The 14,240-nt window shown below is 39.6% G+C and overlaps 1 protein-coding gene across 2 annotated transcripts; it reads right to left on the bottom strand.

Annotated features, from left to right (window-relative positions):
* Positions 1–211: 211 nt before the first annotated feature.
* Positions 212–14,240, bottom strand: LOC135939021 (sodium-independent sulfate anion transporter-like). Of its 2 annotated transcripts, none has more exons than XM_065483141.1 (11): positions 14,125–14,240; positions 4,494–5,012; positions 3,748–3,968; positions 3,032–3,209; positions 2,649–2,813; positions 2,420–2,581; positions 2,218–2,358; positions 1,750–1,895; positions 1,453–1,626; positions 1,239–1,392; positions 212–1,172 (listed from the first exon to the last, which is right to left on the bottom strand). In XM_065483141.1, exons 2-11 carry the CDS (start codon positions 4,993–4,995, stop codon positions 1,102–1,104), a joined length of 1,914 nt encoding a protein of 637 aa, XP_065339213.1. In that variant the 5' UTR covers positions 4,996–5,012; positions 14,125–14,240; the 3' UTR covers positions 212–1,101. The 2 variants fall into 2 exon arrangements, with proteins under 2 accessions (XP_065339213.1, XP_065339212.1); XM_065483140.1 differs by lacking the exon at positions 14,125–14,240 and adding an exon at positions 9,126–9,301.

Raw genomic sequence — 14,240 nt, 5'->3', positions numbered from 1 at the left:
CGACTTTTTGCGGATGCCTCGCGTGCTGCCTGATTTGCAAGTCATCCGTCACACCGGTGTGCTATTAGAACTCCGCTTCCGCGTGGATCGATGGAAAGCCATTAATTTGCTGCGTAATTGCACATTGTGGTGGTTTTCATGACGCTGTGGGAAAGACTGACTAAATTGATATTGCAGCAGATATCATATATTAAGAATAAAATGCAGGAAAAACGTTTTGGACAAACTTTATTATTCTTTTTTCAAGGAAACAACATGTTGAAAGGTTTCTATTACGATATATTACGCTATTATTATTTTGATAAATACAACATACTATATATTATATAATATATAAATAATGCGAAACAGATTTCAATCAATATCTATAAACAAATATAGAATCGTTGCACACTGTCTGTGCGCCTGAGAAGAATGAATTTTTTCTATTTTGATAACATCTTTCTTCAAGATATCTAAATAATGCTAGTTTGGATAAGGATTTCTCACTCTTTTGCAGCACCTTTTATTTTATTCGGAATTTTTTGTGTACTAGAACTAGTGATGCGGTCAGGTTCTAATTTCTAGTATCACTGCCAATTCGATGAGACTCATTCTTTACTCTACTGCACAATAAACTGACAGAGAATAATAAGTGAGCTCTATTAAGTATAACATCATATGAGATTTCCTGAAACGTTTCCTTCAGTAAGATTTGTAAATTGTGGGGGTTCTTTTATAGTTTTGTCGTATTCGTGCGGTAGGAGATTAAAAATGGAAAGGTATTTATTTGTGTGTTTGGATAATGATGCAAGTGCCTAACAGTGTCTATAAAGCGTATTTTAGGAGATTCATTTACCAATATTTTAATAGTGCTTTTACAGGTCGTAGAGCTCTCCTCAATCAATTGTTATAACAATTAAACATATATTGATGTTTTAATTTTTTATCACAGATCATCACAGGAATCAGCAGTCCCTTGGATTTTTTTAATTCCCCTCCATTTAACGTTCACCAATTTTAAGATTTAAGATTAAAATTCATATTACTCTCTAATGGAAAGTAAGTGCCTGATTTGTTTAATAAGTTGGTTTCAGATCGCACGTGCACAAGAGTGAAGGTTTAATCTACCACGGAGAGAGAATCCTCTTGCGTATTGCGTTGTTGAAAAGTGTAAACTTTGCTTGCACATTCTAAAAATTAAATGGAAATTTCCTTCCCTATATCATCTTCAATTTTAAAATTATTTTCTGTCATACCTTTGAGCACTTCGTTGAGTTCATCCTCATTATTGCAGTACCTGAAGCCCTTAGGATTAACTCCCTGAAAGATCTTCACGATTTTTGGTTTTACGTGATAAAACAGAATCTGCTGGTCCCGCTGATTAAAATCGTCGATCATTTGCTTCACACCCTGAAATGAATCAAATTCCTTTCTTGTCATTGCTGCAAAAGAATAAAATATGAGCAAAACCTCAGCGGCTGTGAAGTCTGCTGCTTGAATGTGTCTGCACTCGATCACCACGGGCAAATAGTTGTCTCCGAGTTTGAGGCCTGCTTTGAGCACCAGAGCGCGCACATACTCTACTGAAGGGAATGCCAGACTCCGATCAGGCGTCACCAACAAATATTCCAGGCCAGACGTTGCCTGCGCCAAAGGATAATTGAACCATTGATTTCTCTTCGAATAACTAACATATTAGTTTTATTAGCAATTCAACGTTTCTCTTCGAATAACTAACATATTAGTTTTATTAGCAATTCAACGTACCATCGACCGCTCTACAGCGACTTTGGGCCTGGCTGACGCGTATAGCAAGAAGCAGACATTTACCATGATTCCAATTAATATCCCTAGCTCCAGTCTGATCAACAGGCAGGAGAAGAAAGTCAAGAGAGCGGGTACCAAATCACTTTCTGTTGGCAGCGAGAATTTTATCCAGTTATAAAATTCTTTGTGGAATTTAGTAAAGGAACACAAACTGAATGGCATTTATGATGATTTTTATCGGAAAAAAATAAACCAACATTTACCTTACGCTAACTCGATTCCACAGGGAGAAAAAAAGAGACGAGAAGAATTGTATTTTTATCAAGAAATTGAAAGAAAAATCAGAAAGTTTAATTATTACGAGATCAATGGAAATACCAGCATAACAAAAGTAACGATATATCAGTTTTAAAAAAGGAGCAGTTTATTGTTAAAATATTTATCTATCCTAGCAAGTTTTTCACTCACTTTTTGTTTTCCACATTGGCATGATGACTTGAAATTCTACCATGAAGATAACTGCCGCGATTATGACGGCTGCAAGCGATGTGCGTGGAATGAAGTAAAAGTATGGCGTGAAATACTGTAGCGAAACTATAACTAAAATTCCTGGAAGCGGACAAAGGCATTGGTCAGGTGACAAATCTTCCCTCGCATTCGGTAATTTTACCGGTGTATACGCCACCAAATGGGGTCATCACTCCGCTGGCATTGTTCACGGCGCCCCTGGACAACGCTCCTGTCACCGGCATAGAGCCTACAAAGGACGAGGCGATATTGCACAGGCCGAGTGCAATCATCTCCTGTGTCGCGTCCACCGCTTTTCCGTCGGCTGAAAGACGGAGAAAACAAGCGATAAATAAGAAAATGCGTGGGTGGAACAGAGGCAGAGCACGTACAAAAGGCTTTGGCGATGGCGATGTTTTCCAGAACGGCGAGCAGAGGAACCACGAAGCAACCAGAGCCGATGGTGCTGAGCATGTCTATTAAGCTATACGTCTGGTTGCCGACATTGGCACTGAGGGGTGGCAACTGGAACGACGGCAGACCGGGTTTCACCTCGCCTGGAATGAAAAGCGAAACGCTCCAGCCTCATTGATTTCCCATACAAACAGAACAGTCGAGAAACGCCTATCGGTCGCAATATAGGCAACCTGTACAGCCCATGTGCGTAGCAGGTTGCGTAGTTAGCTAATCGTCTCTCTCATGCGGTTTCAGCGAATGCTCTCTCGCTCGACGAGTGACGAAAGCGTTAATTGTGTGGCCTAGGAGTTTGATTTACCTGTTAAAAGGAAGGGGTGGTAGCCGTTTTTGTGGAAAACAGAGGCAAGAATAGAGCATACAACGACCACAATAATGTTGCGTGCGGTGGAAATGAGCCAAACAGCTTGGTTCAGAGTTTTGTGCCAACTGTTCTGCTCAGCAATGTCTGGAGGACCAAATCGTAGATCTTTTAATTTCTGCAACAAATATAACAAGTTTCATTCATAAAAAATAAATGTAATAAATAAATGGAAAATACAAAATCGCATTGTTAAGGAATTATCAGGAGTGTCAAAGCAGTGGGAGATATTTGAGCAGTTCGGGGATCTAATACTGGCTGCCCAATGTCAGAAATGGCAAAAGGTGGTTGGTTAAGTGACTTGAAATGCTTAAATAGCTCAACGGGCTGGAAGGCGAACCGGCGCCGACTCGCCCAATAAGACAAAAAGATGACCACATTGGGCCCAAGCTCCTCTTCGGCCACTCCATGTTATCCGCTCAGCGGTATTATTGGCAACCCGGTGAGCCCAGAGGAAGTGCTGAGCATCGAGGTTAAATATCCAGATGAACTGGCAAAACTTATCACTTTTTCATTTATTTTCCTAAAGTTTTTAAAAATTTATTTCAGATAATCAGAAAAAAGTTAATTAAAGACCAGAATAAAACTGTTGCTTCTGTCATGCGTGGTACAGCAGAATCATTCTATATGGAAATTCTGATCTATGTTATGCTCACCCTGAGTAAGAGAAGAGAAAAGATGCAAATAATTCCCAGCATGGTGTCGCACAGCTTTGCTTCATCCGCGTGCATCACAATTTGACCCCAGACCTCGAGGAATTTACTGCCAGGCATTTGCAAGCCCATGATGTCCTTCACTTGCGTTGTTGCGATTATTATTGCTGCAGCTGATGTGAAGCCGACAGATACTGGGCCGGAGATGAAGTCAATTACAAATCCTATGAACAGTTAGATTAAATTGATCATGATATTGTGCATTCCTTACATTTTATTACGATATAATGTAAAGGTATTTCGTTTCAATTTGGATTTGAGTTTTTGAATTAACTTTAACATAAGAGTTAAGTTTCATTTTACTTTTTGCTGACAGTAAAAACACTTAAAACAATAAATGAAATAGTTAAAACTAAATATTGTTGTAAAAAATATGTATAGAATGTTGAAAGGGAAAATGAGAAATGTTTTAGAAAATTTTGTTAGTAAAGGCGAGTAAAGGCATATTTCGAATTATCGTGTTTATAATAATTTACATCTCTTTCTTAGATAGGGAGCAAAATATAAAAATTACATATTATTATTTAGAAATTAATCTTCAATGATATTGGAGTTTATTCTCATTTTGGAAATTTAAATTTCATCAGATGAAATTGCAATTATGACGAATATCCCTAGAAAGCATCTACTTCCGACAAATCAATGAAACCAATGTTGATGGTGCTTTTGTTTTGAGCAAATTTACTCACCCAGGTTGAGGAGCCCCATGAGAAGTTCGACGACGCCACTGATCAAACACAAGAAAATTGCAAACTGTGGCCCAAGACCATGGATGTTCTCCCTGGTAAGGATTGCTGCGATGGCCGTCGGTCCGATGGGCGAGTCCTTGCAGCTCCCGAAGATTGCGTAGATGAAGCTGCCGACGAAGGACGAGTAGAGGCCAAACTCGGGGGAGATACCCGCGATGTTGGCGTAAGCTATCGCTTGGGGGATGACGGTGAGGCCGACGGTGACGCCGGCCAGGATGTCAGCGATAAGCCAGGTGATGCAGTATCGCGGCCCCCACTCGAGGCATGGCACCTTTCGCTTCACGTTCTTCGTGGTGCACGAGCGACGCAGCCGGTGGCTCAGCCATGCGCCCACGCCGACGTCCACCGAGCCATTTGAGGTCGGGGAGGGCTTTTCCTCGATCAGCTCCTCTCTGCTGGTCACTTGCGGCCCCTTTTCATCCTCCAGCGTCAAGATGATCATATCACCGTTTTCTGGAACTAAAGTAAAATATTTCGATTAGCTGCAAACTAGATTCATTTTAACTTTTTACTTTGAAAAGGAAATGGAAAGCGTAAAAGCATTATCAAAATTATGTCCTTGGCCTTGATGCATTTAATTTCAACATTTTCTTGAAAATTTCTGGCGAGACCCTTATTTCATGATGAACAGAAATGCTGGGCATTTTCCATGAAGCGTATAAACGTCGTCTTTTTTTGCTCTTTTTATCCCTGTCCGATGACCCGGAAAGGGCGCGCACTGCACTAGCACGGATGCTGAAACCCGGTCTTTTAGTACTCTACTACAATTTTGGCGTCTGCCCATAGCCCTAAGTCATAAACGAACAATTCTTTGACCCTCGAACGTTTAATCAAATATTTAAATAATCAGAAAATACAAAATCATGTTAAAAAAAACGTTTTATAGAAATGTTTGGCTTGAATCTGAAACATCTCTATACGGTTAATTAATAAAAATCTTGTGAAACCAGTAAGCACATCCCACAAAGTAATAGTCTGAAAATTTTTTAACATTTTGATCCAAGATTAATTAAAAAATCAACATGCTGTCTTGATTGAAATTTTTTTACAAAGTTTTGAGCTATTGACGGAGCCAAGATATCAAATATTTTTTTTATTTTCTTGTCCAACGTACACTCGCGAATAATAATTGTTATGCCAGTTGGCCAGACTAGTGAGTCTCTTTTTCGTGCTTGATGTGTGTGTTTAGATGGCAGTGTGTTAGTTTTGTCGCAGTTTCTTTACAGGCAGAATGGGCTAATGAGAAAGAGCTGGGGGACGCGACGAGTGTTGACACTTTGGATGAAGAGAGGGCAGAGAAAAGGCTCGCAGTCATTCAAGAGTGCTTCCATCTCTCTCTCTCTCTCTCTCTCTCTCTCTCTCTCTCTCTCTCTCTCTCTCTCTCTCTCTCTCTCTCTCTCTCTCTCTCTCTCTCTCTCTTCTCTCTCTTGGCCCCTCTGGCGCGCGTCTGACTTTTCCAGCACCCGCAAGAGAACAGAGAGCGAAACAGCGGGAGAAAACGCTGCGGAATAGCAATTTGTCCGCCAAGCAAAAGCAATTAATACTCGCGTGTTTGACACCTTAACTCGAAAAATGTTCATTTTGAAATCAATTCACCTTTCCACTACTCAATGCAACTAATATTTTTGTGGGAAAAATTGTCCCCACAGTTTTGCAACATTTACAAAATATTTATATTATCTAAGTCCATTTAAAGTATTTTAACGAAACCAGAAACACTTCCTTTTTTATTTTGAGATCACAGTTTGCTTCACAAAAAAGTACCAAATTTATTTTAAATAAATAAGTTGCGAGTCCATTCTTTTGGTGGGTGTTTATTATTAAATTGTTCTATTTAACGCCATGAACACCGCTAATATTGACTATCCTAGAGTTATTCTTGTGTAAAGCAACAGACTTCAAGCCTATTCAGAAACGATCAATTTTCAGAAGATTTTATTTTTTCCAACATTGCATTGTTTACTCAAAGGAGTAAAAGGAAAATGGGGCTGAAATTAACCCTTGCAAAACATTTCGTTTATAAAAATTCAAATAAATATTGTAGAAATAAGTGTAAAAAGAAGAAATAAAATAAATTAAATTCTCCTGAAACGACTTCCAGTTTGGAACTTGCAATTTTATAAACAGTTTAAAAAAGTACCCCATTCAATTAAAATCCTATTTAATACCAGACAGGTCATCCATTCCGCATAAATGGAATAATACAAGTACAAGTCCCAAGTACAAAATGGATAATTCATTATCGATTTGAATCCCTCTCAATTGTACATGGTTAGGTTGAGCCAAAAGGATACTCTCAGAGGCACTATGAGCGTGACATGGCATTACAAGCCGCATGTACGGCTTGGGTATTAATTAAAGGAAAAGCATAAGGAAGAAGGAAAATAAGGCTAATTAATTCACAATTCAAGAAGATTGCTCATCTCAACGTACAGTAGCGCAAATTATCCTTATTCATCTCTTTTGCGGATTCGCGGTGCCTAGCACGGGTTGATAATTAGCAGAAGAGGATAATTAACTAACAGTACGTTACAGTTTCGCCCACTATTAGATGACTTCAGAATGAAGCTATACTATCTGCACTTTTTATTATAAATGATCGCGTGGTAGAAGAATAAAAAGTTTTGGATTTACGTTGACCTAGGAAGGGAATAAATATACTAGATCCTCTTGATTTATTCATTTATTAACCAACCCATCTTTTCGATGTTGTCAGCTATAGTACATACAGAGATTATGCTCCAATTTTTGGCAAAACCTAATTTATTTTATAAAAACATTACATTATTTTGTCCAATGAATGCCAAATGAATATTTAAAATAAACGTGTATCCTACAATTTCATCATATTTTAACAAAACGAATAGTCGGTCTCAATTGCCGTGAGAGATATAGGCACAGCGATGATGTAAAACTCCATCAAAGCTGACAATCAATCGCAGCTCTCGAGCCGAACCAGCATTACCGCGAGAGCTACTGCGCGCTGTACTCTCGCAAATTGTCTTCCATGTGCGCAGTTAATTGTGCCTCAGTCTGCATATTTTTTTAACAGCTCACTCTTCAGCTCTATTGAGGCAGATATCGTACAAAGGGAAGGTGCACTATTCACGCGTCGTGCTTCGCAGACCGGCATTATTCGGCCTGCGTGGTTTGTGAGAGTAAGGAAGGAATATGTGCGCGCAGAGGGTTGAGCCGCTCGATACAGCCTAGCTGGGACTGTCAGACTCGCTTTCTGCTTAGCGAAAAAGCGCGCGCGTGCCTATTTATTGGGATAGGCCATCCCGACTGAAAATGAGGGCGCAGCCTCCAAATTGAAGCACATGGGCATTTTGGACTTGGCTCGTGGTGCCCGTAAAATTTTTTAGTAGAAAATAAGCTCTGAATTATTTTTTCTGCGGGAAATTACCAGCCCGTTGGCTCGCATTGTTAAGGCACTCTCAGGAGTGTCAAAGCAATGTGAGGTATTTGAGCAGTTCGGAGATCTAATACTGGCTACCCAATGTCAGAAATGGCAAAAAGTGGTTAGTTTAGTTACTCGAATTGCTCAAATTGCTCAACGGGCTGGGAGGCGCACCGGCGCCGACTCGCTACTTGCTGGTTTGCACCTTTCCAGCATGCGTGATTTGGCTTCACGGGACGAATGTCTAGCGTTTCAATGCAGTCCTCGGTGCGGAGGCAAGTGGCCCTTGAGTGGGCTGGGTCCCTGTGCGGCCTGGTGCGCCCATGTTATCCGTTCGCGGTGTTATTGGGACCCGGGTTTCAGCATTCGTGCTAGTGCAGTGCGCGCCCTTCCCGGTCCTCCGGTCCTCGGACAGGGATAAAATGAGCAAAAAAAAAAAAAAAAAAAAAAAAAAAAAATTCGAGAAGTTTCTATTCGACTTTTGCTTTCTTTTTCACTACTACATTCTAAGAAACTTCTCTGGGCGCGCGATGGTTTTACCTATAAATGAGGTCAGTTACATTTGGGAATGATTTGCATTGATGAGGTTTGTGGTTTATTTAGAGTCCGCAGTGCCACAGTGATGCACACATCTCTTATAAATTAGTAAGATCTCATTTTCCCGTCATGACTTTGATTTTCAGTTTATCTTAGCTAATATATGATATTTTTAACTGTCAAACACGGAACCTTGAAGTGGTCTATTTAGTTTTAAAAATCATTTCTATATAGTTTTATTCCGTATCAAACTTTCGAAAGTGGAAAACGTTTTACACAACTTTTAAAAATAACGTGTGTGTGTTATATTTTTTTACAATTATTTATATTCCCATGTAATAGCATACTTTTAAAAACTAAACATATCGCATTTCAAAATCTCGGGCTGAGAAAAAATACATAGGTACTCCAAATATTTCATGGCCACCTAAAACTTGATATATTTAAGTTTTTCAGCAAGAATTGTGTTTCATCTAACTAACTTTAATCAGATCCATGCGAATAAAGATATTTCATCAAAATAATAGCTACATGAAATTTATTTCAAATGTATAGCTAAAAATATAGCAAACATACAAAATCAGACCCACCGGAGCTAAAACACGAAATTGAGAGCACAAAGAAAAGAAAAATACCGGTCTGAGGTTCAGCTTGAGCCTCGGGGGTGGCATCACTGTTGCAGCTGCCCCCGCCATCCTCATTGCAGAGGTGGTCGGTGCTGGTCATGAGGTCAGGGGTAGTCGCCCCTTCTCTCACTTGTGGCGGCTACCCCGCGCCACTCGCGACTGACGTCGGCGGCGCGCCCGAGTGCGGCAGGACCGGACCAGGGCACAGGACCTGCGGCAACCGACACGCACCCCGACCAACCCCAGCGCCGCAATACGGGCGCATGCGTTGCATCCCCGACCCGGAGTGCCGGCTTGTGTGTTATGTAACCTCGCTGTTTGCCCAAACACTTTTCGGCAAAGTTGGAATTGCGATCGCGAGGGCTCTTTATACAAAACCATTCAAGGAAAAGTTTCAAATGGCCTGTGGCCACGCATGCAGTCGATTCACGTCCCAATAGAATGTCACGTTAAACCTGAGTAACAAGTCAATATTATCTGCGTCAATACCAGGAAAATTATGAACACAAAGACTATTCCAGGAGGGTATAAAATTTGGCAGCGAAATAAAAGTTTATTTCTGCACTAGCAACATTATAAAGAAGTAGCTAGTGCCTCTATGCAATTTTTCCTCAAGCGTATAAAATATTGAAGCTTCTGATATTTAGAATTCATTTAATCATTTTAAAATAGCGGTAATTTTTTTTATTGTATTCTTTGCAACAAACAAAATATGAGACAGACATCACAGTCTGTGCAAAGACACGTATGTGGTAAGAATATAGTGTGCAAATTTGGTTTTTGAGTATTTTTATTACTAAAACGGGAATTCAAAGTTAACAACAGCGTATAAGAATTTCTAATGTTGAGACTAGCATGCGAGCGAGTAAACTGTACGTGCTTGGAGGAAAATCGATATCAAACAAAACGTTTGTCTGGTTATCTTGATAAAACCATATCTCTCGTTAAAGTATTCCGAAAAAGTTTAAAAAGTTTAAATCAGACTCACGTAACAACGGTGTGGAATTGTATCATACTTTGTTTAAAATTATTAAAGAGTGTTTTCAATCGGGGAAACCTCAATAAATACTTCGCAAAATTTCTTTTGTCTTGAACAGTTTTCATTTAGTGCTCCCCCTCGCATTTATTCATTTTTTAGTCTACACATTATTTTAAGTGGGTTAATTGGAAGTTTCGAGTGTAAAATACCCACAGCAGAGAGAAATGCTATCAATAATACGCTTATTTGAATTCTCCATCAAGCTGATCCTGCTGCAAATCTGGAAATAGATCTCTTCTATGCAGAGTAAGAGAGAAAATCAAGCTGATTGCTCATATTGATACGCGCATGAATAACGTGCACTTGCAGTGAGACAATTTGAGCAGTGTGTTTGTGTGTGTTCCAAGTGCGGGCTGTTTGCCTAAACATTTGGCCAGCACGCATTGCCTGTCCAGTTGGATTTGGGAGGACTACTGGCTCGTTCAAGCATGTGGAAATTACTTCACGGGACAAAACTTCTAGCCTTTCAAACCGGTACCCCAGTGCGGGGCAACAGTGGTCAATTAAAGGACCCAGCTCATCCCTGGGGGTTTGTGCTGTCCCAAATTATTTTGTACGATGTTTTGGCTCACTACGTGGCTGGCTACTAAAGCAGAATCTTCACGTGAAAAATTTGGATTCCAGCAATAAATTGCCACTTAAAGTGCTGAGATTAAAATTAGTCCTCGAGAAAAAATTCATTGGTTTGTTGCATTCTTGAGAGGTAAATGAATTACAAGACTTCACCATCGTTGATTTCCGAGTTATTTAATTAAACTCAACCGGTTTCGTCGAATCCAGTCCACCCTACTTCATGTGATAAAATATAAATTGATATGATTTACAATAATACGAAGAATAAAAATCTAAAATAAGCTTATAACGACACATCTGTTTTATGAGTATGCTACAGCGCGCTACACAAGACAAAATAACCAGATAGTTATTTGCTTTGTTACAAACAGGTTTTCGAATATTGTAGGAGGTCTACTATATTTTAATGTTTAGACCGTTGTAAATTAAACTGATTTGTATTTTATCTCATGATATAAGACGGACTAGAATCGCCGAAACTGGTCGAGTTTAATTAAATAAATCAACAAGGATGAAATCTTGTTAATTTAGTTCTCGAGGGTGAAAATAATGTTAAAAAATCAGGCGTTTTAATTAATTTCAATTCTTTATTCCTGAAAAGAATTAACTATAATCCACATCAAATATCTATCATATTTCAAGTGACCTTTTCCGAGTTTGAAAATAAAAACCTAGAAATAAATCAGAGGAACAATCTGGAACTGCAGGCTCATTCATTCATTTTTTATTCTCTTGTCACATATCAGCAGCGTAACGCATCGTTTCAGTCGAGACCATCTCATATTCATCACGTCAGAGAGTGATGTGCGTGCGTGCGATTCTTTCGTTGCGGTTGTGGCCTACATCACGATATTATGGAGAGACTTGTGCGCGACGGCATATGGTGAAAGTTTCAGCAGAGTGACAGATCCCGGCACAACACACGCGCGTGAACGGAATGAACGGCCTTGACATTGACTGGTTCCATTGACCGAGCGACGCCGCGAATAAACACTCACACACTAATAACGCGCCGGAATGGTCATTACGGTGGACACCTTGGGCCGAAATGAGCCATAAACGAGCCGCGCACAGAACCAAAACAAACGGCGAATGTGCGCGAGCAATCGATTTGTTTGCCGGCCCGCCACTCGTTCGGCTGCTGTATGGACCGATTTTGCCATTTGGGTCATGGTGTACGCACACCCGTTCGAAAGGAAACGCGCGCGCGACGCCTTCCGCGTGCCGTTTGTCGCACAAAAGGTCGCTTGGTCTCTTTTCTCTGCTCGCTTGCTCTTTCGCCTTTGGAAGAGTCAATATTGGGCTATGTCGGAATGCGAAGGATCTTTTCTTCAGTCGCTCAACGCCGTGCGCTTGCATTTTTACACATAATTTGATTGGCGCGCCGATCGAACGTCGGCAAAGGCGAGTAGTATGGTACCCTTTGGCGGTGTTGGTATAGAGTCCTCTTTTTCTACACTTCGGCCACTCGGTCGACGTCGGCAGAAGATTGAAAGAAAACACGTCTGGTGCGTGATGAAATAGAGTTCGTGGAAATACGATTTATTTTACTCGTCTCGATGTGCGTCTGGACCCAGTTGAATGGATGCTGCGTACAGCTCAGATTGCGAAACGCACTGCTGGTAAAGGTACAATATCACAGTTGAAAGGTATTTTTAACCAGCACTTTGGACACTCTGTTTCTAATAATAAGTTGCTGCAACATCTCTAGCTTAAGAAATAAGAGGAAAATAAGATTCATAGACACGAGGATTTGACATTAAGGGAAAGAACCTACCCGAGGACCAAAATTTTAATTTTTTTGAAATTTTGGTGTCAATAAATAATGACAGGGTAGGGGTAAAATCCTGGGGTTTTCCAATAAGCACATGACATTAAGAGGGAGTTTCTGATGATTGTATAAAAATTGAGAATCTGCAAAGTTAAATTAGCACAAACAAGACCGATATAAAGAGGAATGATCACGCAAACCCCTGGGAAATCCCTGTTCCCATAGTACATCAGACCCTATAAGAATTCTAGGATTCAGTTAAACCCAAAATTGACTGAGGTAGCGCTATATTCTTTATTTTTCATAGAGTAAAGTAAGCATGCGTTTCAAATGCCGATGACAGTCTCCCTGATTGGAATCTTATTTTATTTCCCAGCAAAGTCTCATACACCGTTGGATAGATCTCGACGAGAAAAATCGAAGACTGCCAAGAAATTATGGTCAAGTGCTGTAAATTTTGTAGAAAGTTGACACAGTTTGAATTTTAATGGTTGCAAATACCTCTTCAGATTATTGCTCGATCATTAAAGAACTTTTCTTCTATAAACTAAAAGTGTTTTATCAAAACCTACATCTTATAAGCCAACAATAAAATTCTAACAATTTACAATTGTGCCCTGTATCAATACACATTAAATAACAAGTCAGAATTCGTAAATTTTCTCTAGAAAATTCGTAGATGAAATTTACTGTGCTTGACAGTTTTTTCTTTGCAGATAACGACTTCTCTCGAAGAAATCTATCCAACACGACTTGTGCCTCATCATAGAAAAAAACCGTATTATCCAATAAATTAAGATTTTAAGAAGGAAAACATTTCTCCTCTATTTGAAAAAGAACAAACGTTGGCATACATCTCTAATATTTACTATGTGATACCAAAATAAAAATTAGGGCCTTGACTGCGTTTTCCAGTATTATATAATTTTCTATGAATTGAATCAGAACCGTATTAACTTAGACATCAAAGTCCGACCTGAAGTGAATATACCTCAATTAAAAAAGATAGTCCTTGCTTGCATTAAAAAAACTTTGAGGATAGTTAAAGTTACAAATTTGATCCGCATATTTTAATGAAATAGGTTTTTCACAGTATCACTTGAATAAAAAAAGCTTTACTTGAGGTCACGTTGGATGCCATGTTAATTATACAATTTTGTTGGATGGTCAATTTTTTAAACATGATCTAGAATTTGGATTAGTGTTGATCAAATTTTCTCTTATTTTAAGTTAAAATTTACTGTTGTGTTCATTTCTCCAACCTCATTGGATTTTTTGTCAATATATATCCAAAAATCTATAATACGCGCTGATATTATATTTTAGTGCAGATTTCAACAAGAAAGGCTAAATTATTTCACAGATAAATATTGGTATAAGAGTTACGGCACGTTGCCATAACACCATCGCTCATAAGCCTCTTTCCGAAAAAAGCGGTAAACTCCTGCAAAGATATTCCCGGTATGGTTTATGAAGAGATTTCAAGAGACCGACGGCTAAAATTAGATTGCGTAGTTTTCTGAGAGCCAAACATCGATAATATCAAGGGCAGCGTCCTCTCGACACGCGTGAAAATGCTCTCTCGCGTAGCTCGAAGCACACATGCAACCAAATTGATGGTTTACCTTTACGATGACGACTTTTTTCTTGCACTCTCTTGCACACCGAAAGAGCCTTACGCTGCTGAATAATCCATTCAGGCAGGAGCCAGGTCCGCCGTTTTCCACTTCTTCGCACTTGA

This window comes from Cloeon dipterum, chromosome 3 (assembly GCF_949628265.1).
Source record: "Cloeon dipterum chromosome 3, ieCloDipt1.1, whole genome shotgun sequence".
In the NCBI taxonomy this organism is placed as follows: Eukaryota; Metazoa; Arthropoda; class Insecta; order Ephemeroptera; family Baetidae; genus Cloeon; species Cloeon dipterum.
This window is presented reverse-complemented; position numbering and strand designations above follow the sequence as displayed.

Coding starts and splice junctions, on each gene's coding strand:
- LOC135939021 (XM_065483140.1), bottom strand. CDS start 9,216: ATGACCAGCACCGACCACCTCTGCAATGAGGATGGCGGGGGCAGCTGC. Junction 2,359..2,419: donor ATTTGGTGGCGTATACACCG/GTAAAATTACCG, acceptor GTCCGCTTCCAG/GAATTTTAGTTATAGTTTCG. Junction 1,393..1,452: donor CAGACTTCACAGCCGCTGAG/GTTTTGCTCATA, acceptor GATTCATTTCAG/GGTGTGAAGCAAATGATCGA.